The following is a 24,569-nucleotide window of genomic DNA, read 5'->3' on the forward strand; positions in this document are numbered from 1 at the left end:
GAATGATATAGTAAACTTATTAACAATAATTATTTAAAATATATTAGTTTATTATATGTATATAAATTAGAACCATAGCAATAGAGTATATTAACTATATATATTTTATAAATCTATATTAATATGAAATTACAAATTATATATTTTAAATGATATAATTTATAAGTTAATGTGTGTCTATACACATATATGTGTGTGCTATTAAAGATCTTACATATTAATATGTTATAATATATATAGTAATGTTTTGTAATATATAATATTATATACATATATATATTAATTATAATATATATTTAATTTATAAATAAGTATTACTATCATTTATAATAAACTTTATTTATATGATTACACTTTATAACTTTATTAGTTATTAACTTAGTTTTTATAATATATTATTTATAATTAGTTATTATTTATACAAGTTTTGTAATATATAACATTATAACATATAATTTTTGTTATTTCATAAATACAATAAAGTAATACATATAAATATATACTATATATAAAAGTAATAAACAACTTATACTCATTGATACATAAGTAATTAATATTTTACAAAATAATAAATTTAGTTAATAATTAATGAACAATATAGTATATGAAGAACAAAATAATATTGGTTTTGTTTCTAATATAATAATATTAAATATATTGTATTATACATTAATGTATTGGTATAAAAGTAATTAATATTTAACAAAATAATATATTTAGTTAATAATTAATAAACAATATATTATATGAAGAACAAAATATTTTTGTATAATTTAATAATATTAAATTTAGCATAAATATATAATAAAATTTTATAGGTTCTTATTATTAATAATTACATTTATTAATAAAATCTAAAATTTTTAAATTTATAAAGTTTTATTGATATAAAGGCTTGAACTTTTGTATAGATGAAAAATAAAACAAATTTTACCAACTCTGCCACCCATTCAACTTAACATAAAAGTTGATTGTATAATCTAAATCTGCCGGGTACTTTATTATGTTTAAAGAGTATTTTTGGGTTTAGTTGCTACTCCGTACTTTATTAAAGGTAGTGAAGATAACAATAACACACTTTTAAACGGAGATTTGAGTGAAAAGAATAAGTCACAAAAGAGTTGGATTGCCCAATTTCTACCAACATCTCAACGTACCATGCAATTCTCAAATGGGCATGTATCATTTGCTTCTCCTTTTTGGTGTGAGGTTGGTTAAAAGGATGGTTATCCAAGACAAATGCTATTGAGTTACTGTCCTCATGGATAAGATCTCTTGAAAAGCTGAAGGTAGTAGAGATAATAATAACACACTTTTAAGCAGAGATTTGGGTAAAAAGAATAAGTCAAGGTCAAATTGTCTAATTTCTATTAACATTTCGCCGCATTGTGCAATTCTCAAATATTCACGTATCATTAACTTTTTGCTTCAGTCTATAAATGCAGTCTTTTTTCCTTAATCACAACACCCCATTAACTTTGGCACTCCTTTTACACTACCAAGATATAGGCCGGACTATCCGTCACTGCCGGGTAACCCAAAATAGACCGGTTAATTGTTTCTGGTTGAGACACCGATTACCTCCATCGGTTTTTATCAGTTGATCGGTTTGGTCGTCGAGGGGAGATCTCCGTCCCCCATGTTCTATCGTTACCTGTGGTCATGATGGCAGTCGCTTACCGAATAGTGTGAAATGATTTGACGTAGCCTGCCTGCTACGGCTTCAACATGTGGGCAAGCCATGGAAGTTGAGTGAACTTTGAACGTTGGGTGTTACCTCACAGCTCGGTGGGTGACTTCACAAGAGTGTAAGCTGCCAAGATGTCAAGGCCAGGGGCACTTGATGGTCGAGGGACAAGAGGGTCAATAAAAAGGGAAAGCTCCTCTGGTTTAAAGACGGAATTGGAAGCTTATTCCTTGGGAAAATGCTGTGAGCCTATATTTTTGGACGCCATATTTGGTTGTATATGTAATTATACTGATTTCTTTTCTAATTAAATTTTCTTCATTCACAAAGAAAAATTTAAAAGCGTTTTTCCAGAAGCAAAGTGTCACAAGGGGCCCAATAACTGATATGGCATTTGGAGCAACCACAAATAGAATTTTCACAAAATTAAAACTCTTAATATAAGCCCAAGAAAAAAAAAATTCTCAGCTGGGAAGAACAAGAACAATGAAACAACACTGGGTTAAGCTTTGATTGAAAATTGAGAACAAGCCTAAAAGGTCCATGAATAAATAAATAAAATCTCATCACATGAAGCAAAAGAATCTTTCGTAACAAACAAATGTCTCATTAACAGCATAGCTTGATCCAGAGGGGTGCAGAACAATGATGAACGCAGATCTAGCATGTTGTCCATGATAAATTCGTACATCCATATCCCTAAATAACAATAATAATAGAGGCCTAAATTAGAAGCACCACCTTGAGAATAATTACAAGAATTGTCATTGATAAGTTATATCTGTCATTGATAAGAATTGTCATTTAATACATTATTTTCATTGAAAAAAAGATTCAAACTATTAGAGAAATAAAGAGTTTAATGAAAATAGACTTTACCTTAAGAACCAAGTTTATAGTTTTCAAGACAGATACAACTTAACATTTTTAGACCTTCAAATCAAAATTTTGGAAATTTTTTTTATTAAGGTTTTTAATGAAAGGATGAGCAGTTTTTTTTTTTTTTTAAAAAAAGAGAATATACTTAAATTCAAAAAACAATATATGAGATATTTATGTCTTGAAATATTTAAATAGTATTTTGTCTAATTTTTTTAACTATTAACAATCAAATGATCAAGAATATTATTTTGAAATAAGACATTTTGAAGTGTTTTGAGAAATTTTTTAGATATGATAGTTCCTCCATAATTAACTCCTTTGTAGGAAGAATTAAATAATGATTTCGATCGTGACTCTGTCCTCTTCTTTTATATGCAAGAAAGACTCTTAATCCTCTTAAAACACGAAGACATAGACACCTTACAGTCCCACTAGGACTAGAAATCATGAATTTAATTGCATTGGTGATGTAAAAGCATCGCAGTTTAGGTATGCTTTGTATGTTGACGGGGAACGTAGCCAAAATTTGGTTGTTAGTTAGTTACTAAGACCATAATAAGGCTTCATTTAAGTGGGCTAATTTTCTTGGATCAAAATCTAAAGCAGAAAAGGTCCAGAATTGGGCCCAATCTTAGTAATTGCTTAAATGGTTTGTTTTTAAGGGCAATAATTGCTTAAATATTCTCGAAACATGGCAAATTAATTTTGTACTTTACTTCAATTGAATGATAGAAATCCTGTCAAATATACATACATACATGCATTCATGCTAGTAGTGAGTTGGAATCACATGGCTGCCTCATCCATTCAGCTTACTGCTTTCGATTATCTGATTGTATACGAATCTTGGGATACGCTCACAACATGATCACCACCACCACCACCACTAGCACCAAGTCTAATTAATTAGCAAAAAATAGTTGGCTGCCCTTTTTTCTTCATCCAAATTTCCCCTGGAAGAGGTCAAAAGTCACAGACCACCTTTCTCTCCAGTTCAATGGGATTCCATCCACATTTAGGACATCAACATTCCAAATTTCCCACATAATAATGGGATCTCCAATCACGTGTCCGGCCAGTCACCAGCCCAACACCATCAAATTTACCCCATCGCTAGAGAAGGCACAAGTCCGTTATAATCTGATATATATACTGTTTTTATAAACAGAAGAAGGGAGTTTTATCTGCTCTCATTTTGTCTGGGGTAACCGACATCGGGCAAGCTGCTTTCTTGTCCAACATTTTCCCTGTTCCTCGGACCCTGTTTCGTTTGCAAACTCTACATCTTCCAAGAGTTTTTTTCGAGTCCAGAGAGAAGCAAAAAAGAAATGGCATTCACGGGAACTTTGGACAAGTGCAAGGCTTGTGATAGGACTGTCCATGTTGTGGATATGTTGTCTCTTGAAGGAGTGCCTTACCATAAAACCTGCTTCAAATGCAGCCATTGCAAGGGGAACCTTGTGGTATGTCCAATTTCTTCAAACTTTTCTTCCCTCTTCTAAATTGTAAGGTTTGTCAGGTTGGCATGAAATGATTGCCTGGTGTAGGTCATTTGTTCAACTAATGAACATGTTTATTGTGTCCTTCACAGATGAGCACCTACTCCTCCATGGATGGAGTCCTGTACTGCAAGCCTCATTTCGAGCAACTATTCAAGGAATCTGGCAATTTCAGCAAGAATTTCCAAACAGGCAAGGCCCATCTTGTCCCTTTTTCTTATTACGAAATTTGGAGATGATATATCTCTGGCTGTATGGCTAAGGCTAACGACATTAATTTCTTTGATGATCACCTTTGCAGTAAAGTCTGAAAGGCAAAATGAGCTGGTATGTTTTCCTTGCTTTTATATGTTTTGTACTTGATCGGTTTCATACAGCATTTTAGTTTCCATTCTGAGCCAAGACAACAACTAACAAATACAACTTCTAGCCTAGGCAAAACTTCTTTCACTGTAGGCTCTCTTCCGGTGATGGAGACAGAGAAAGAAAGGGAAATAAAGAGAGAGATTTCAGTCACAATATTTCTGTCAATAGATTCCCTGACTCTTAACAGGAACATCCAGTCGAATATACAGATTTTAATACAATTAAAATGGACCAAGATACTTTTTATCTTTGCTATGATCATGACAAAAAGTTCTCTGTGATCTGTTGCAGTCTAGGACTCCCAGCAAAGTCTCATCCTTGTTCTGTGGAACCCAAGACAAGTGTGCCGCTTGCCAGAAGACAGTGTACCCATTGGAGAAGGTTCGTAAATTGAACAGCACAATCCACTATTAGTTTCATCTTGTTAATTAGTCAGAAATTTCTATGACAATATTGGTTTCACTCGTTGGGACAGGTGACGATGGAAGGGGAATGTTACCACAAAAATTGCTTCAGGTGTGCTCATGGTGGGTGTCATCTGACACACTCTTCGTATGCTGCTCTGAATGGGGTCCTCTACTGCAAGCACCATTTTGCTCAGCTTTTCATGGAGAAAGGAAACTACAACCACGTTCTCCAGGCTGCTTCACACAAGAGAAATAACTCCTCTGCATCTAACGAGCCTGCTGAAAATCAAGCTGAGGCTGAGGAAGCTGCGGCTGATGAAGAGCCCTCCGAAGAGCAATCTTAAAAATTAAAACATACCCTGGTTCTTATGACTCTCACCACGATCATTTTTCCTTCTTTTCTTTAGAGTTTTTGCAATAGTTTGATTGGGTGGCAGACCATCTCATCAAAGTTGAATTTCTTGTCCTGATTATTCATATTTTGTTTTGGATTGGCTTATTTATGTAATTGATACAAACTACATGGCGTGATAATATATATTGAAATTGTTTCCAGGTTTTTTGCAACCTGGGTTTGACTGAAATAGTTCATATTGATCAGCTTAGATTCTTTCATAATGCAGCTAACTCACATGAAAACCCAAGTACTCAGAAATCCAACTTTTATTCACAAGTTTCCATGGCATGAAGCCTACTTCTGCGCAAATTTTATTAACAAGTGGTGTTCAATTCATATGCGAATGAAGCTTCGCATAACAATTGTTATGATAGTCACAACTTTGAACATGGAAAATGGAAAATCATGGACGTAACACCACGTGCTGGCACAATATAAGATCTGAGATGGTCTTGCCATGCCGATCAATCCTCCGGGAGCAATTGACACCACCATCTAGAATGTTCCGGACCACAACATTTAAAGAATGAATTCCTTTCACTTCGTATATTTCTACCTTAACATGTTCATCCACCCATTTCTCTGTCTCATCAACAGCTTTTGGAGATGAATTCAGGAGGACTGACACTACATCCTTTACCCACTGGGGTGTTATGATAATCTTCAGCCTCTCGACATCCTGCGCAAAGTGTGGGATGATGGAGAAATTCAAGTCATTTCCTTTGTCTCCAGCCCTACCATGGGCTATACTATAGAGCGGAATCTTTTGCCTAGACTGAGAAGCAGAGAGGCTGGTTTCTGGTGATGAACAATCTAGGCAAGAATTGTGCATATCTTCTTGTGGGAATGGTGGCAATGCAGGTTCATGCAAAACACAGGCCTTCAGAACATCTCGAAAGACATGTTTCTGACATTTTGATTCACTGACTTCTGTTTGCTTTGCCGCTATCCGCCAGAAAATATGTTCACGTCCAATCTAAGTGGAAGAACAAAGTTATAGGTATTTGTTAAGATATTTTTTGAGCTACTTAACAATTATAGGACATAAACTTGAATCAAAAGCTTAAATGTAAAGGTTAAGGAAAGAAATTGTTGTCTATTAGCAAAAAGGTAATCTGCATACTACAAAAGATTATCATAACTAAAGCATATCCAAAACCAAGTGAATTCAATAGTTTGAAAATGAGAGTTTGGCTCAATTACAGTTTCGAGTTCAACACAAATCAATTCATGGACTAAGGTATTACTTAGATGGAAGGAGGGGAGTGGGAGAGTACCAATTGCTTTTCCAGAATAATCTCCTTTTTAAGCCCAGTGCTGCATTAGATAATAAAGAAAAAAGTTATAGGTTGAGCACAAAGATCATTGAGCCAAGGAAGAAAGTAGTAGATAGTTGCTCTGAACAGAGAGTTCTAAATATAAACAACGGTAAGATGCATGCATGATACCGTGACTAGATTCTTATACATGATAAACAAGACTAAAAGTGTGCAGTTCATAAAAATTGGAACCAGAACTTTACGCATGAGTTATTGGCAGTTAATTGTTTGTATTTGGATATTTCAGTTTTCTTCTTGTCAGGAGTTTCACAGTAACATGCATGATCAGGTAAATGTATACAGCTTTACAGTAGATACAATAGACATAAAATTAGAAGAAAATATACCTGATACCACCACCTCCGGCTGGTCCGTTTGTATATAATGCAGTAAACTCTTTAACAAGTTGCTCTGCGTGTTTCTTCTCCTGGAACAATCCATCCATGCGTAGTCTAATATCTTCACTTGCCCTCAATGTTGATGAATAGTTATCAATGCTGGTAGCTTTCAAGCTATCAAGTCCAATTATATAAGAAAGAACACAGCAACTGACACCAGGAAACACCTCTTCCATCCATGACCTAACCTAAAATATGAAAAAAGGAAAGTGATATAAAAAATCCAATGGAACCAGTGAGCGAAGTATCTGGAATGCATTTACAGACAAGGATCTATTTCAAAGAATGTCATCTCAAATTAAGAAATGAATAAACCATCAAACAGTTTTTTACAGTAGCCCTACCAGAAATTCAGCAGCTTTAGCACGTTTAACACATTGATATCCTCCATACGATATCTCACCCCATGCTTTCCATCCACAGTCCTAGATAAAAGACAAATTAGAACTTAGGAGGAATGGAAGAAATTAACCTTTCTGAGACGACATTAAACCCACTGGGGTAATATCTCTGACTAGAAAATACTTGTGACAACTTGGGCTGTCGGGGGGACTGCAACCAGGAGTAGCAAGGGTATTCCCTCAATCACATAAGATTACCAAAATAAGAATCCTACTAAGGCAAAATAGATAGGAAAAAAAAGTAAACTAATATTTGAAATTTTATATCATTTCAAGTATTACCATGTAAGATCAGATTAATCATCTAAAAGTGTTGATCTGCCTTTTATCTCTCTCACCTCCAGCCATCTGCTCCCAAATACACACAGGCAAGCACACTCGAAACACGTAGATGAAAAAAGTGGATAATCAGGTTATGCTTAACGCATGGCACTAAGAATCCACTGAGCACACAAAACCCCAGATCTGCTAGATTGAACCTACTAGCCATCTACTGAATACTTGAAACTAACAGAAAAGCTCTCATAAGCTTAAATATCACCTTCAGAATAGAAGGTTACCTTTGGAACCAACTGCAAAAGTTTATCAGGTACAGGATGAGCAGAAGGCTTTGCACCAATACAAAGAACTTTAGAGCTAGATAATGGCTGGAATGAGACACCCTGAAAATCAATTACCTGCATTTACAAGATGCCTATTTTTGTTTAATATTCCCTTTCATTGCAGTTGCAGGTAAAATTTCCAAAAATGCATTTTGACTTACAACATCAGGCGTAATATAAGCACTTGGATCACCGACTTCATAAAGCAGTTGTTCAGCACATGTACTGAAATTTAAAACCCCACCACTACCTTCTGCCTTCATGACACTTACTTCCCCACTGAACGAAATTTCAGCATATGGCAGTGATAGATCCAGGAGGTGTGAGAATGACAAGTTTCGGTGCTTGTCCGCTAAATTAGAGAAAATGCAGTGCATTGAAACCAAGTGAATCAGAATTCTCTGTTTTAATTGACCTATTTCTGTGTTATTTATTGAGACAAACAAAACCTAATTCACCTGGATGCATGAAGTATCCCCCCGTGAGTTGACAACCACACTCTAGAAGATGGCCAGCCAGAGATCCCTGCGCTAATAGCTCCAAGTCATCCCAATTCCAGCCCAGTTCATAAACCTAATCACACACAAGTGAGATCATTCTGATTAAATTTCAAAATGCAAAATCATAGCTTAGCCATCAAAAAAGCAGCACTTCATCTATTCATGCTGTCAAATATATTATGCGAATTAATGTGGAGAATCATAATGGCAGATAAGTAAAACTAATTTGATGTTCAAAGTCATGAAAACCTAGAGAAATTATACCAAGAGTCTGAAAGGAAACAGCTAAAGCAGAGTAATGAAAAGAAAGGATAAGTTTCCATACCATTGGTGCTAAGAATAGTGCAGCATCAGCAACCCTTGAAGTAATTACAACATTTGGTTGATATCTTTCCAAACATTCAACTATTGGAGCAGCTCCCAGATATGTGCTAATACCCTTCAGAGATTAAACGAAGCTGAGGTCAAGATTTGCATTCCTCTGTAATTTCCATGACTAAATATGGGAAAATGCAAATGCTAATGAAAACCTAACCACATATCATTTTACACATGTCCATAGATAAAAATCTAAAAGGCAAAAGAAATCTAAACTATGAAGAAGCAAGAGAGCAATTGCAGATATAAAAAAGAAGACCAGTGAATGGTACAGGCAAGGAATACCAGATTCTTACACCATCCATGATAACTGGCTTCTCAGACAAGGGTCCTGAACCTGAATAATGGAAATAGATCTTTGCATTTGGAGTCATGTTGCTAAACACAATGAAGCAAAAAGTTCTGCAATGCATTCAATATACACACAGACTGTATTTGCTAAAATAAAGATCATACCTCACCAGCTCATACATGACTAATATAAATTTAAGCGGTCAACTGGCCAAGCATACCTGACTCATTAACAAACACCTCATGAGCCACAGCAACAGACACACTGAGCCCTAGGCTGCTGGCTATTTCTAAAACCTTCTCTTGAGCACCAAGTGGATCCACTATTCAGAAATGATTCAAATGATATGGCCAAAATGAAAAAAAAATGATCACCGATTAAATGAAACATCAAGGCAAAGCATTTTGTGAAATTTAGCAGACAACGTAACATTTGAATCTTTGTCTTCAAATTCCATACTTGCACCCATGTTGGTAATTATACAAGTTCCCCTTTCCACAGCCAAAGGTAGTAGCAAAGACATCCACTCTGAAACTGAAAAATTAACAGCAGTAAAAACATTAGAGAAAAACCAACAATAAAAATATAAGTAAGTTACAACTCAAAACGATTGACAGGAATGTTAACATACTATTAGAATCATAGCCATCACCACCAGACACCATAGCCCGGTACCGCTCAGCAAGGGTGCGCTCTGCTAAACATTCAAGAACAATATAATCCAGCTCTTTGACTCTGTTAAGCAACTTCAGAGCAGCCATTGGCCTGTCACCTCCAAACCCAGCTCCACTACCAATGTAAACTTTGTCTTTTCTTCTTTGACGATTGATTCTCTGCAGTTCAACACATTCAACTATTCATCATCTGGAAACTGCTTTGCTCTTTCACTATAGAAATCGATATATCGAGTCAAAGCAAACTACACCAACCTGCTTGATCATGCAGTTATAAATCTCACCACAGCTCTGCTTCTCCATTGATTTTTGTTGGAAAATTAGCTGATTATGCACAAAACAAACCAATTCAGAAAATCCCCTTTGTTCAAGAGGAAGCTAACAGTTATGAAATTGTCTCACCTGTCACCTCCAAGTTTCCTTCTCCAGATTCGAGACTATAGCCCTCCCTGGAGTCAAACTGAGTAGTTTCTTAATTAGAGTTCAGAAAACAGAATCAGGGTTATTAAATATTATATATGAAGATTAATGATGCACTAGTGCTTTTCATTCTAGCATCAAATGGGTTCGGTTTGAGTGCTTTTTTGCAGCCATTTTCACATGAAGCCCATTACATTTTCAAGCCTCATTATTTTTCATCCAAAGCCCAAATTCATTTTTCACCTTAAATTCAAAATTACTAGACCAAAATATTATATAAATTTATTTTCTTAAGATTTTAATTACTATTTTAGGACAGATCATGATGGGAAAGTAATAAATCAGAAAATGGATGGGGGAATTGATTATGGCCTAAAGTCGAAAACCGAGGCTCCACGTGCCCGAGCTCCCTTTGGACTTTGGTGGTGGTTGATCGTTATCCTCAACGTGGATTACCACTGTCAACTTCACCTTCACTTCCAGCACGTGCCACGCACCGTCCAACCAGATCGCTTCCCTTACAACTCTCCCGTGAAACACACGCCCTCTGTTTTCTACTTGTCGCCAGAAAATCCCAGTAGTAAGCTTGCTTTTAATATTTTTTATTGGAAACAGTTTTCTTGGTTGAAGCAGGGGAACATCTCGACCGTTGGTTCCCGACCTTCTTCATTCTTAACACGTTTCTTCAGTTATTCTTCATTCTCCTGAAACCCTAATTTCTAAGCACCAGCAGCTTCTCCTCTACAACATTCTGGTAATCTTTTTTTTTTTTTACTTTTCTGTTTCTAATTTTGGATAAAAAATGAAGCTTTTCCATTGCTTGTATGCAAGAATTTGTTTACTTGGACTTTCTATAAGTAGCATGGTTTTTTATTAATTGTTTGAGCATTTTACTTATCTTTGGTTATTATTCTTGTTGGTAGATTATACTCTTCAAAGGATTAAGTGACTGAAGAAAGCAAGCTAAATTAATGTTAGAAGTCATTTTCTTCCTTGGCATTAGAGTCTTTGTGTTTTGATAGGGTGAATTATGGTATCTGAAAGGAAGTTGAATTTTTAATTTTTTTAATCAACTTTGTTAACAGGTATGCAAGTAGAAAGAATGTATCATAGTTACATGAAGAATTAATGTTAGATTAGCAATATTTGGATTTGTATGAAGTGAGTTGGATCATCGAGATGGCTACCATATCATTAGTAGCTGGAAATTGTGGAAGGGGAAGAGGATGTGAAGATGGTAGGTTTGAATTCGGATTGAACTCATATTTCGGGAAGGACTTTTTTGCTAGTGAATTGCTTATTAGATCATTTAGAAGAGGAAATGGGTATTGGTCAAAAGCTTTAAAAGGTTCTAGGAATGACAATGAGAAGAGGCTTCATGTTATTGCAAAAGTTAAGAAAGGGAAGAAGCATGATTACCCCTGGCCTGATGATATTGATCCGAATATCACGGATGGACACTTAACTTACCTGTCTTACTTCAAGCCTTTGGATGAGAAACCAAAACCGGTGACTCTACCATTTGAGAAGCCACTGGTTGACCTTGAGCAAAAGATTATTGAGGTGAGTTGCTTTTCATTGGTTGCCATTTGATATAGTCGTCAATTATTCGAAGAGATATAAACCATTCCTAATGTTCCTGTTCATGTTCTTAAAAAACTCATTATTGGTATAAAGCTATATGGTGAGGATTCATGAAGAGTGAAGACCCCTTCCAGAGAATTTTTCAATGTGTCATGTTATTTCAATATAATGTTAGTTTTGTTTGTGATCTTAAAATGGAACAATTTTCTTTTCCTTATACCATGACGTTTTAGGTGTTCATAAGGCACAAAACAGAGACATAAAGCCTTCCTTATATGTTTTGTTATTTTGTTCACTATTTTTTTTGGGCAGGTATGTAGAATGGCTGATGAAACTGGTCTGGATTTTACTGATCAAATTGGAGCTTTGGAAAACAAGTACCAACAGGTTAATCTAATATGTTCTTTTCCCTATTATGTCAGAATTTGTTTTTATATTCATCACTGGTATAGTTACTTTTTCCATTCATTTTGGGTGGTAAATTTCAGAATTTTATGTTAATTGCTGTAATACTAAAGATTTCTGGTAGTTTTCAAACTTCTTTTGTCAAAACGTAGGTATGAATTTAGTTGTCCTAGCTTATGAGTTGTAACAATGAGAAAACCGCTGATGCGTTCCTAAGTACTCTTTGCATAGGCTTCTGTTGGTTGCTTAAATATTCTCACTAAAATTTCAAGTCCCCATTTACATTTCATTGACATTCTTATTGGCATCTCTCTAACTTTTTCTCTGTTCTAAACATCAGGCACTGAAAGATTTATACACACATTTGACACCTATTCAACGCCTGACCATTGCTCGACATCCCAATAGACCAACAGTTCTTGATCATATATTAAATATCACAGAGAAGGTATTTTAATAGTACATAACCTTTATATGTGTCAAATCCAAAAGCTTATGAAGCTACTTTCTTACTCTCTTATTCTTTTACTATCTTATAGTGGGTGGAACTCCATGGTGATCGTGCAGGCTATGATGATCCAGCTATGGTAACTGGTATAGGCAGCATGGATGGTAAGAGCTACATGTTTATAGGCCATCAGAAAGGTAGGAATACAAAGGAGAACATTTTTCGCAATTTTGCAATGCCAACTCCCCATGGGTACATTTCAAGGATCTTTTACTTGAATAAGTAATTTGAAGATTCAGCTTGCATTAGATGTCATGTCTCCAATAAGATCTTTTAAAAATTTAAATGAAGGGACTTAATATCAGAATTGACAATTTTCCTGATCAAGTAAATCATGTTTATTTGATATCTAAAATTGTCCTGGCATTTTCGTAATTTTTCTTGCTTCATTAAAGATGTAGGGGTAACATAGATGTGATCATAACCTCTAATTATTTCAGAAAGCCTGCTTTAAATAGTTTTAAATCTTATCTGTTATGATTGATTTGTAAACAAATGCTCATATGGAGCTCTATTTGCAAACAGCTATCGGAAGGCTTTGCGAATGATGAAGTATGCTGATCATCATGGTCTTCCTATTATTACATTTGTTGACACTCCTGGGGCCTTCGCTGATCTCAAATCAGAGGAACTTGGTCAAGTGTGTCTACAAACTGTTTTCGGACATTTAAAATTGTGATGTTACGTACACTGAATTCTGAAACACCGAGTTCATATAATAATATGGCCCATTTTTTGTTTTACCCTAACAGGGGGAAGCAATTGCCCATAACCTGAGGACCATGTTTGGCCTTAAAGTGCCAATTGTAACTGTTGTTGTTGGTGAGGGTGGTTCTGGAGGGGCGCTGGCCATTGCTTGCCCCAATAAATTGTTTATGCTTGAGAACTCTGTTCTGTACGTTGCAAGGTGAGACTAGTTCCTTCCTTTTCCTCCTTATCTCAGTAATATCACTTGGAAAGTACAAATTTAACTGAAGATTATGATACACAAAATTATTAAGTGAAATATAACTAATGCCTTCCGAGTTTAGAAAGTTTTTTACAAGTCAATTTCCTTAGGCTCTGTTTGGTTGCTGTTAGAGAGTAGAAAGGAAAAAGCAAAAAATTAAAAAAAATGAATAGAAAACTAAAGACTGCAAAAAACAAAAGCATCAAAGAAATTGAGCCTTAGTTAATTTGAGGTTTTAGTTTTTCTTCGGTCACTGATCTTTATAAATCAACAGGAACATCAGCTTATTGCCCCACTTCTCATAGTTCTACATGGTATTGTACAATGTCTGTTTCTCAAGTTCACCTTTGACTGGCTATAGATATATTAACACCTCTTAGAGTTGTTATTTCCATCCTATATTGCTATACTTCTAAGCAGTATTTCTTTTATAGATGAAGCCTGAAATACATGTTTCTTTTGACTCTGATTCTCTAATCAGTCCTGAAGCATGTGCTGCTATACTGTGGAAATCTTCTCAAGCAGCTCCTAAGGTAAGTGATTCAAGTTGATGATTGAAATTAGAACCATAATTATGTCAGGACTGATGCTTCACTACTTTTATAGGCAGCTGAAAAACTGAGGATAACAGCTCAAGAACATTACAAGCGCAAAATTGCTGATGGCATCATCCCTGTAAGCATCTTCAACCTCTGAAGGTTTCTCATGCTTCTCTTCCTGTTACTCGAGCATTCCAACCCAGTGGATTTGACAATGGCTGTCCATCACAATAAAGAGTTCTTTTTTTCCCCATGTTGTCATATTTGCTTTGATTTATAGGAACCTCTTGGAGGTGCACATGCTGATCCTGTATGGACTTCCCAACAAATTAAACTTGCAATCACTCAGGCCATGGAGGTAAGTGATGTTAACAAATCTTGTGCAGAAAGAGGGAAAGAAATTTGCATACTGAACGTTTATGGTGGTTTGAAAGTTCGGTATATCTTTATAAACCTTCGAGGTTGTAATAACTGAAAAAAATTGGCACCCAAGTTTATTATGTGTTTATGTCCATTATAACAGCAGCCATTTCTTAATGAAAATTGTTTTGTTTTTTTAATTTCCTCCTTTAACCATTGCTTTAGAGGGAACTTTAAAAGTAAGCAGAGTTTGTTGCAATTACTTCTGGACAGCATTATGGGATTCTGCCATAAAATAGTGTTTGATGCAACATGATTTCTACAAAAAATAGCCTGCTTTTACATTTGAATTTCTTTTGTGCACTACTTGAAGAAGTTACTCTTCCAATGTTTCTGTTGCAAGGTTGATTTGGCCACTATTCTTTCTTGTTCTTTTGCTTCTGTTGATTTCCAAGTCATTGGCCACTTACAGTGATATTGAAATGAACATAGGAATTAACAAAATGGGATACAGAAGAGTTACTTCGCCACCGAATGCTCAAATTTCGGTCAATTGGAGGTTTCCAAGAAGGTAAGCCAGTGGAACCCGAAAGAAAACGCAACATGAAGCCTTCTGATGCCAGCATGCTGAACGCTGCTGATATAGAATCAGATCTTGAGAGGTTAAAGAAGAAGATTTTGGAGGCAAAGGCACCTTCTGATCCAATTGCAGACCAAGCAATAGAAAAACTTAAGCAGGATGTTGACAAGGAGGTTACCAGGGCATTCATTTCAATGGGCTTGCAAGAGAAGCTTGAATCACTGAAGTTGGAATTATCCAGAGCTCCTGATAATCAGCACCTTAATCGTAATTTAAAGGAGAAGGTGGATAAACTGATGCATGAATTTAAACAAAATTTGTCACGGCCAGGGGCCTATCTTGGTTTAAAGCAAAAGCTTGAAAAGCTAAGCATGGTTAGCAGACTTGTTGAGCTGAAAGAGAAAAGTGAGAAACTGAAAACTGAGATTAATCAGAAGATTCCGGCTGAGGTCAAGGCAAAGTTGGAGCAATTGGAAAATGCTCAGGAAGGATTGTCGAAAGGGGATCCACTGGACAAGGACTTGGTGGCAGAGGCAGTAAAAGCTAAGAAAGAACTGATCGAAGTTTTGAAGTCAGCTAACCTGGAGATTGTTGGAGTGAGAAAGAGAGAGGTCACAGCTGCACCTCCAGAAATACAAGAGAAGGTTGTAAATGTGAACAAAGAGATCGGTGGAGAGATTGAAAGGATAATTGATGTAGCAGGTCTTCGTGGCAAAATTGAGGAGTTGAAGGCAGAGATGGCTAAAGGCTCCAGTTCACCAAAAGCAGAAAAACTTGAAACAGAGATCAAGGAGGGGATTCTTGCTGCCTTGGATAACACGGCACTAAAACAGAATGTTGAGAAGCTGAGAACAGAATTTGCATCATCCTTGGAAATAGCTACCAATGATAAGGTTACTGCTGAAAATGGCAGATGGTGATATATAGCATCTTACACATACAAAGTATGTATGTTGCGATTCGATGTATACAATGAGTTTTTTTCATTAAAACCACTATCCTATGTCATTGATGAAATTAGTCGCGCGGTCCAATGATATACGGTGTTGTCATGGAGAACTTAAAGTATGATGCCATGAAGGGAGGAGAACTGTTAATCCATGTAAGGTTATCTTTTTCTTGGTAGAAAAGCAACTTACTATGCTTCAATCTAGAGCTCTCATCCAAACCCTCACTCCACCCAAACAAACTAAGCTCCACTACCATTGAAGATTGTTATCTATGCCGCTTGACTGGGACTTGCATTCCTCACAAATGAGCCCATTTTTCCATTTTAATGCACCAAAATGGAACATCAAGTGTTAGATATCTTTCCCGAAACAAATGAAAAAGAAAAAGGGTAGTTTACACAAACAAAAATTTCCCATTTTTTATGCACCAACAAGCAGGTAGATTACTTTAGACATTGGCTTTGCTTCATCCCCTTGTTTTGTAGCCTATGGCAATACAACTTTATACGTATTGTTTTGTTTTACTTTTTCCAGTCCCAGCAGGTAAAGAAAACAAAGAGGTTATGTACTAGAAAACAGAACAAGAAAGCAACAATTTGATTTTCTCTGGTCCTACAGCTACAACCCCAAAAAGCATTCAATCATGATTCTGTTTTTTCATTATAATGCACTAATAATTCCCAAAAGATAATGCCTGCTTATGCTTGACCTTACCCACCTTGTCCTCACTCCTTTCTCACCAAGCACCTTCCCTGCTAAGCTTTCTTTCTTTTTTTTATTACTTTATTTATTAAATTCACCATTTTTCTCTTTTCTTTTATAAAATTTAGTTCAATATGTAAAAAGGCACAAAAGCAATCTTGCAAGTCTTTCAGAGCATTTTCCTCTAAATGATTATTAAATTTCACATATTAAAATTTTAAAATAGAAAAAATGCATGCAAATTTTATATATTAAAAAAAACCTTGAATTATTAAAATCTAAAATGTTTATTATAGAGTTAATATTCCTTTCTCTAAGACTATAAAAAAGAAAAACAGTGTTATACTTAATTTTTTTTTAAAATATTTAAAAATTTATTAGTTTTATTACATTTAATCAAAATTTTAATATTTTTATTTTAAATCACATATATCTTTATAATTAACATTGATTAATTATTGATAGTAAAAACATTAATTATCATTTTTAATCATGTAATAATAATGAGATATTTTGATATATTGTAATAAATAATAACATAATATGTTGATATAGTATTATAATATAGTCGTGTAATATTTTTTATTATTTTTGTTAATACCATATTAATGTCACGTGAGTATAAAAATAATAAATAATATATTAATTAATAATAATTAATCAATAATTACTTATAAAAATTTATTTAATTTAAAATAAAAATACATGAAGTTAATTAAATAAATTAAAATTTTATATAAATTTTTTAAGTGAAATATATAAAATTTTTAAATAAGTAATTTTTTTAAAAAAAATTAAAAAAACAGAAAATAACAAAAAAGGATTAAAAAAAAGAAAAAAGGTGGGTTAGTTGTTGTGGGCAATATAGAAAATAAAAAGAAAGCGCGGGCCATACATCAAAATTACAAAAAAGGGAAAAAAATCAGCGATCCGGACGCCCTAAGGACGAAACCGAAAAAGGGGAAGCTCCATTTTCTCCGCTGAGCCCAGAAACGACTATGAATCAACCCGTTTCTCTTCTCCACTCTTCTTTCTAACTTCCTTCTGTGCCACCAAAATCAAAAAACCCTCAAACCAAAAAAAATCATTTCATTTTTTTTTCTTCCCTTCAACAGACCCGTGCGAAAGCACCCTCAGTTTTAACCCTAATTTACGATCTAACCTTCTTTCTTTTTTGAATTAACAAACCCTAGCTTCTTTCTTTCGTTCTTTTCTTCGAGGACCCTCTGTTTTGCCACTATTTACGGCGTTGCCTTTTTTGCGAGAAACCCTAGTCTTTGAATTTTTTTCGCCTTCTTTTTTTGCAGCTGTGTACAGATTTCGGTTTTTGTAGGGTTTCGAATCTTGGGTTTTTTTTTTGGAGTTTAGGGTTGTGATATGAATAGTAGAGGGCGGTATCCACCGGGGATCGGCGTTGGCCGGGGCGGCGGAGTGAACGCGAACCCTAGTTTTCAGTCGAGGCCGCCGCAACAGCACTACGTGCAGAGGAATTTGGTACAGAATCACCAGCAGTTTCAACATCACCAACCGCAACAACATCACCAGCAACAACAGCATCAACAGCAACAACAGTGGCTCAGGCGAAACCAGTTGCCCGGCGGCAATGACTCCAGTGTCGTCGATGAGGTCGAGAAGACCGTACAATCTGAAGCCGTTGACTCAAGGTTCCCTTTCATTTCTTCATGTTGCTGTTGTTATTTGTATTTATGACCGAATCTAGTTTTATTTGTATTTCGTGGTGTTATTTCTCTTGATATATCTTGAACAATAGAGTATTTTACGTATAAAATGATAAAATTATTAGTGCTAGGGTTCGATTTAGTCCTGAACTCACCGTTAGTTAGGAAAGTTTGGAGAAAAGTGAGAAGGGACTGGATGAGGGAATGGAAGTTTATGTACTGCATTCGTGCGTACTTTTTACTTCTTTGTTTCGTAAATTGCAACGTTTTCTATGACAATGAGTTGCGGAGTTTCCTTGTAGATGCTATAGTTTGAGACTTAATCTTCATGTGATTTTTTACAAATTGAATTTCTTGCCCTGCCTTTCCTTTTAACAAACATATCAGGTTTGTTGTGTATTGTCTTACAGTCATTTACCCTTTTCTTTTCATTATTCAGCTCACAAGATTGGAAGGCAAGGCTAAAGATACCGCCACCAGATACACGCTACAAAACAGAGGTATACTTGTTAACGATATATCGATCATGTAGTGTTGAAGTACTACTTCCTTGTGCAGGGTATTGTTTAGAAAAACTATCATTTTAAACATTTCTTGAAGGCTATGCTTTTTTCAGTTATGTTAAGAAGGCAATTGCAGCATAGGTTTTATATATTGAAGCATAAAAATTCTTCTCCTTGCCTTGGATGGGACTTTGATAAAGTAGCTTCGGGTGCTCTCGTGAATTATCATCATTTCTGCTTAAAGAACATAATAGCAAGAAGATAGGGATTAGAATGGTTGATTCGTACTTAGAAGGATTAGTTAAAGTAGCTATTTTGGAAATTTGTTAAATCTCTTGAGGATACTATAATGATCCCAATTTTACCATTTAATTTGTTCATGGATGGTCCAGAGGACACATTGCGATCTTACTTTTGTAATTCTGGTAATGCAGGTGAATTACTCTTTATTAATTCCTGGTATCCTATGATATACAATTATACATGGACAGTTTTCAAAGTTTTTAATATGTGAACAGTGATACCTAGTTCTCTGATGTTGAGGCCTTCTGGCTTGAACTTGCATATCTGAGTGCTATTTTTAGGCATGCATTACTTCATCCTTGTTAGTGCATCATCTTATTTTTATGACATATATCTTGTGACAGGGCATGATAGTGATACCATGGGTATTTGGAGATGTTTCCATATCTTTTAATGACATGTTTATGTATTGACCTGCCTATTTAATTGTTTCCAGGATGTCACAGCTACTAAAGGAAATGAATTTGAGGACTATTTTCTGAAACGTGAACTTCTTATGGGAATATATGAGAAGGGTTTTGAAAGACCATCTCCCATTCAGGAAGAGAGTATTCCTATTGCTTTAACTGGAAGTGATATTCTTGCTAGAGCCAAAAATGGAACTGGGAAGACAGCAGCATTTTGCATTCCTGCCTTGGAAAAAATTGACCAAGATAACAATGTTATTCAAGGTTAACTCTCCATCTATTGACTTGTATCTGTGTGTAGCAATATAGGCCCAGTCCAATGGTAATGGGTACTGCTAGTAGGATAGCTTTGCCATTTCAATTATTTATTATTTTAGTTGTGTGATCTGCTTGTCAATTAGATAATGGAAAAGATTGCATGAATGGCATTTGCTGCATTTTGTTAACTGAAATTTGAATTATGGGCATTGGCATGGATGGATATCAATGAGTGAAGGTCAAAGTTCTGCACCATTTCCTGAAAAAGTGCATTATGTCTTACTTCTTGCAAATAGGTTCAACTTTTTGTGTCAGTCCAGGCATAAACTTTTACTTCTCTTTCTGAAACCTGCCCTAATTAAGTTCTTTACTTGAAACTTTCTTGGCTTAATTTGAGATGAGTCAATTCCATATCTGACTTCTCTATTGTATGATGTGAAGTTTGTTACAAAGAAGTTATCAATGCCTCTGCTGGACTTTGGTTTTACTTATATTATCTGTGGGCTTTCTTGTTTTTACTCAATGTATGTCTTTCGGCTCAGTTGTTATACTTGTTCCAACCCGAGAACTGGCTCTTCAGACATCACAAGTGTGTAAGGAGCTTGGGAAGCATTTACAAATTCAAGTCATGGTCACAACTGGAGGTACCAGTCTCAAGGATGATATCATGCGATTGTATCAACCAGTCCATTTACTGGTTGGAACCCCTGGCAGAATTCTAGACCTTGCCAAAAAGGGTGTTTGCATTTTGAAAGATTGTTCAATGCTTATCATGGATGAGGTAATTATTCGGTAGTTTCTCTGTATTTATCTTTCAGTTTGATCTTTTGTCCTTTGTAAGTTTAACATGAGAAAATTTGATGAAGTTGAAGTATATTGGATAAACATGGAGGAAGAAAATTGTTTTTTTTTTATCTTGGTGAACAGTGATTATGATGGATAATGGTTACTTTCTTGTGTCTTTTTCTGTTGGGTAGGATGGGGGTTTAGGTTCTGATCTCCTGAGAATACAGTTGCAAACTATTTGCCATCGATTGAACTGGCAAGAAAGTATTTATCCTGTTTATCCTGTTTTACAGTTTACTGGTTTCACTCCAAGAATCCAGATTTTAGCCGTTGTCTGCATAATTGATTGGATCTTTGCTTTAAGAATTTAAATCTAATTGGAAATACTTAATTCTTATTTGTAAGTTAAGGCTGAATCCCATTATGCTATCTTTTTCTTTGGAAAATTTAACTGATATATGGTATATGAAGTTACTGAAGTTGGTTATGTCGTCAAGTTTTCATTTTGCATACTCACTTCATTACGTACCTTGAATCCCTATATCTCTTGTTCTGTAAAATGTCCATAACTTAAGACTGAGCACTATTATCTTCTGTTCTTATATTACCCTTTGATCTTTTGTATGAATGTTAGTTTTGGAGCTAGAATTCCGAAGAGTGAGTGAATCATTGGCATAATAATTCTTAAAAGGTTTCTGCAAAAAGGAGGCAAGACACTTGCTGTTGTCTGCTTGATTTTAACTTCAGATCTGCAAAATCTGATGTTTTGTGTTTTGGTTTCTTTCAGGCAGATAAGCTTTTGTCTCCAGAGTTCCAACCTTCTGTAGAGCAGCTGATACGTTTTCTTCCAGCATATCGTCAAATTTTGATGTTTTCTGCCACATTTCCTGTTACTGTTAAGGACTTTAAAGACAGATACCTACATAAACCTTATGTTATTAATCTAATGGATGAGCTTACTCTGAAAGGTATTACACAATATTATGCCTTTGTGGAAGAAAGACAGAAAGTCCACTGCCTAAATACTCTTTTCTCTAAGGTTTGATCTTATATCAACTTTTATCTAGTTTTCTCTCTGTTCCTCTTTCTTTGAATGAGGTGTGATGTTTTTTTTTGTCTCCAGCTCCAAATAAACCAATCAATCATTTTCTGCAACTCAGTTAATCGTGTGGAACTGTTGGCCAAGAAAATTACAGAACTTGGCTACTCTTGCTTTTATATCCATGCTAAGATGCTTCAGGATCATCGTAACAGAGTATTTCATGATTTCCGCAATGGTGCATGCAGGAACCTTGTTTGTACTGGTATGTATGCCATGCTGTGTGTTTTTGGGATATGAACTATTGTGCTATTTGATTACTTAACAAATAAACCAGTGGTGTACAGCCTATATGGTTTCTTGGACTTTCTTTTGCTGTCTTTTTGTTTTAGGCGTTTTATTTTTCATTTTCATTTTCATCTTCTTTGTTTTGCTAGACACCATAGCCGATTTCTCTAATACCTACTATCTAAACCCGCCACTTCTTATCTTGTTCAATGTACTCTACAATTTGAGCTATATTATATTGTCAATATATATGGTACTTGTTGAGCTATAGTATTGAAGCTTTGATTTGATTTTTTATTTTTCAGTCTTTAGGGGGGCATGTCATTTCTTTCAATCAACATACTTCATTTTTTCGTTTCATTAAAATTAATTCCCTATGCCAGTGCCGAAAACAGCTTTATTCTTTTTAAGCATTCTATGATTCTTATGTGTAGAATGATCTCCTAACGATGTACCTATGCTTGCTGCAGATCTTTTTACAAGGGGAATAGATATCCAAGCTGTGAATGTTGTTATTAACTTTGACTTTCCCAAGAACTCAGAAACATATCTTCACAGGGTATGTTGGTTATGATATTATCTCACTTGCAAGTTGCAACATTGTTATCTTTTTATTTTTTGTACTTATCATGGATATCCACTTAACGGGCAGGTTGGTCGATCAGGAAGGTTTGGCCATCTTGGTTTAGCTGTGAATTTGATCACTTATGAGGACCGCTTTAACTTGTATGTTATATGTCACAATATCTCTACCTATTTTGACACTATAGCATGTATATATACATTTGAGGTTCTTCTGATTCTTTAAAATGACTTATAATATATTTACATTGAGGTTCTTCTGATTCATTGAAGTGTTATATGGTCTTCTCTGACAGGTATAGGATTGAACAAGAACTTGGGACTGAAATTAAGCAAATTCCTCCTCATATTGATCAGGCTATTTACTGCCGGTGATTTATGGTGGATGTTTCCTGTTTAGTCTAAGGTGGTAACAATGGTGAGCAACTATATTGATGTCCCGTTTTACGATACATGTATGAAGTGATTTTTTTGTTATTTTTTTCTTATGTTTGCAATGTTCTATTATTTCATCTCTTGCTATTTATATGTTGCAATAATTGATGATGTGCTATTATTTGCATGTTTGTTAGGGTTAATGAAGCTGGTCATTCAAGGTGTTTGCCCTTGCACATGGGTGCGCATTCTAAAAAGTAGTTGGTGTTGGTGGAACACTTTTAGTTGGTGCTGTATGTGTGTAAGCCTTGAATGCTTCGATTGGTTTCTCAAATTTCATAGTCCTGAAACATTAACAGGATAGTAGGAGAGAGTTTAGATGAGTCCTGCTTTTGATTTAGTTAACATATGGTATGGTACTGCCCACTTTTAGTCTGATGATGGTGGAATTGTTTTTAAGGTTGTACCTTGTACAAGAAATTTATGTCTTGTTTCTGTTGGTGCATATGCTCATCTTTGTTATTTTCAATAAATAAAAGCATCGGATGGGAGTCCTATGTTGGCTTTTGTTTGGTACATCGCATTTGCATTTTCAATTTTCTTAAAAGACCTCATTACTTCTGTAACTCCATAGGTGACGGAATATGCCACTTGGTGGTAGTGAAGTATGCAGAATCATGTTGAAATCCCTACCATTGCTGATCAGAATTTGGCAGGCAATTTGGATGTATTTGGTTTTAATGCACCTCTTTTTTTTTTTTTTTGGTATTTTAGTTTATCATAATGTTCCACCCACCAATTACTCTCTAAGCAACTCAACCTTATGTTTATATTCGAGAGCGTGGACTAGCGGCCTTCTAGAGGCTTGGACTGATGGTAAAATCCAATATCTTGACGAGGAAATGGAGATGAATGTTTCAATTTTTATGGTAAATGTGGGAAAGGACTAAAGGTGATTGAAGCAAATCTATTTGGTTTCAGCTGTCAAATAGAGCATGGATTGGAATGGTAAGCCAGCATTTTGGTCAATTTTCATGGAACAAGTAATCCCCGGCTTGGAATGTCAGATTGTCTCATTTATTGGACGGCCATAGAAGAAAACGGATCCTTGGGGCTCTTTCTCAAACCGATTCAAAACACAAATTCGAGGTGCGTTCTTAATAGTTGCCGACATCATAAATGCGAGCAATTTCCACAAGAAACCTTCCTTTCACCTATCCTGTACGTACCACAGGTTGGGTCTTTAGGTGAAAAATGCAAGAAGTTAATATTTTCAAACGCAAGATTTGATCATTTGAGCACGAACAGATGCAAACGTGAAAAGGCTGCTGCTAGGCTCGCTTTATGCTATGAGGTAATTATTTCAAAGGCACCCGGGTTTTTTGCCACAGTTTTAGAACTAGCAATTCATTAAGATTTTAATATTAAATTATGAACATTTGGATAATACTAGTAATAGAAAATGCAACAAAAGAAGAAATTAAAATGATGGAAAAAAATGTATACACTCGAGATGCTAATAAACACAGGGTAATACTACATGTGCACAA

General features: G+C 35.2%; 4 protein-coding genes across 5 annotated transcripts; 3 read left to right on the top strand and 1 right to left on the bottom strand.

Annotated features, from left to right (window-relative positions):
* The first annotated feature begins 3,512 nt into the window (after window positions 1-3,512).
* On the top strand, window positions 3,513-5,413 carry LOC110413140 (LIM domain-containing protein PLIM2b-like). The gene is made up of 5 exons (XM_021423852.2): window positions 3,513-4,032; window positions 4,161-4,260; window positions 4,370-4,395; window positions 4,726-4,815; window positions 4,910-5,413. The coding sequence occupies exons 1-5, from the start codon at window positions 3,898-3,900 to the stop codon at window positions 5,183-5,185; spliced, it is 627 nt and encodes a 208-aa protein (XP_021279527.1). The 5' UTR covers window positions 3,513-3,897; the 3' UTR covers window positions 5,186-5,413.
* Window positions 5,414-5,494: 81 nt separating this feature from the next.
* LOC110414450 (propionyl-CoA carboxylase) lies at window positions 5,495-10,308 on the bottom strand. Its single transcript, XM_021425642.2, has 14 exons — window positions 10,205-10,308; window positions 10,058-10,126; window positions 9,760-9,961; window positions 9,588-9,662; window positions 9,349-9,450; window positions 9,133-9,173; window positions 8,784-8,897; window positions 8,417-8,531; window positions 8,120-8,310; window positions 7,917-8,033; window positions 7,300-7,380; window positions 6,905-7,143; window positions 6,516-6,555; window positions 5,495-6,214 (listed from the first exon to the last, which is right to left on the bottom strand). Exons 2-14 carry the CDS (start codon window positions 10,103-10,105, stop codon window positions 5,642-5,644), a joined length of 1,938 nt encoding a protein of 645 aa, XP_021281317.1. The 5' UTR covers window positions 10,106-10,126; window positions 10,205-10,308; the 3' UTR covers window positions 5,495-5,641.
* Window positions 10,309-10,578: 270 nt separating this feature from the next.
* On the top strand, window positions 10,579-16,296 carry LOC110413619 (acetyl-coenzyme A carboxylase carboxyl transferase subunit alpha, chloroplastic-like). Of its 2 annotated transcripts, XM_021424493.2 has the most exons (12): window positions 10,579-10,976; window positions 11,146-11,195; window positions 11,308-11,785; window positions 12,119-12,193; window positions 12,552-12,659; window positions 12,751-12,911; window positions 13,245-13,359; window positions 13,472-13,626; window positions 14,150-14,201; window positions 14,275-14,343; window positions 14,488-14,565; window positions 15,060-16,296. In XM_021424493.2, the coding sequence occupies exons 3-12, from the start codon at window positions 11,402-11,404 to the stop codon at window positions 16,065-16,067; spliced, it is 2,205 nt and encodes a 734-aa protein (XP_021280168.1). In that variant the 5' UTR covers window positions 10,579-10,976; window positions 11,146-11,195; window positions 11,308-11,401; the 3' UTR covers window positions 16,068-16,296. The 2 variants fall into 2 exon arrangements, with proteins under 2 accessions (XP_021280168.1, XP_021280169.1); XM_021424494.2 differs by lacking the exon at window positions 11,146-11,195.
* A 1,404-nt stretch (window positions 16,297-17,700) lies between these two features.
* LOC110413859 (DEAD-box ATP-dependent RNA helicase 8) lies at window positions 17,701-23,595 on the top strand. The gene is made up of 10 exons (XM_021424854.2): window positions 17,701-18,463; window positions 18,918-18,978; window positions 19,721-19,955; window positions 20,492-20,730; window positions 21,523-21,774; window positions 21,859-22,039; window positions 22,533-22,621; window positions 22,715-22,788; window positions 22,941-23,062; window positions 23,217-23,595. The coding sequence occupies exons 1-9, from the start codon at window positions 18,177-18,179 to the stop codon at window positions 23,017-23,019; spliced, it is 1,497 nt and encodes a 498-aa protein (XP_021280529.1). The 5' UTR covers window positions 17,701-18,176; the 3' UTR covers window positions 23,020-23,062; window positions 23,217-23,595.
* The last annotated feature ends 974 nt before the right edge of the window (window positions 23,596-24,569 follow it).

This window comes from Theobroma umbraticum, unplaced genomic scaffold, assembly GCF_002168275.2.
Source record: "Theobroma umbraticum cultivar Fairchild unplaced genomic scaffold, ASM216827v3 scaffold_4.1, whole genome shotgun sequence".
In the NCBI taxonomy this organism is placed as follows: domain Eukaryota; kingdom Viridiplantae; phylum Streptophyta; class Magnoliopsida; order Malvales; family Malvaceae; genus Theobroma; species Theobroma umbraticum.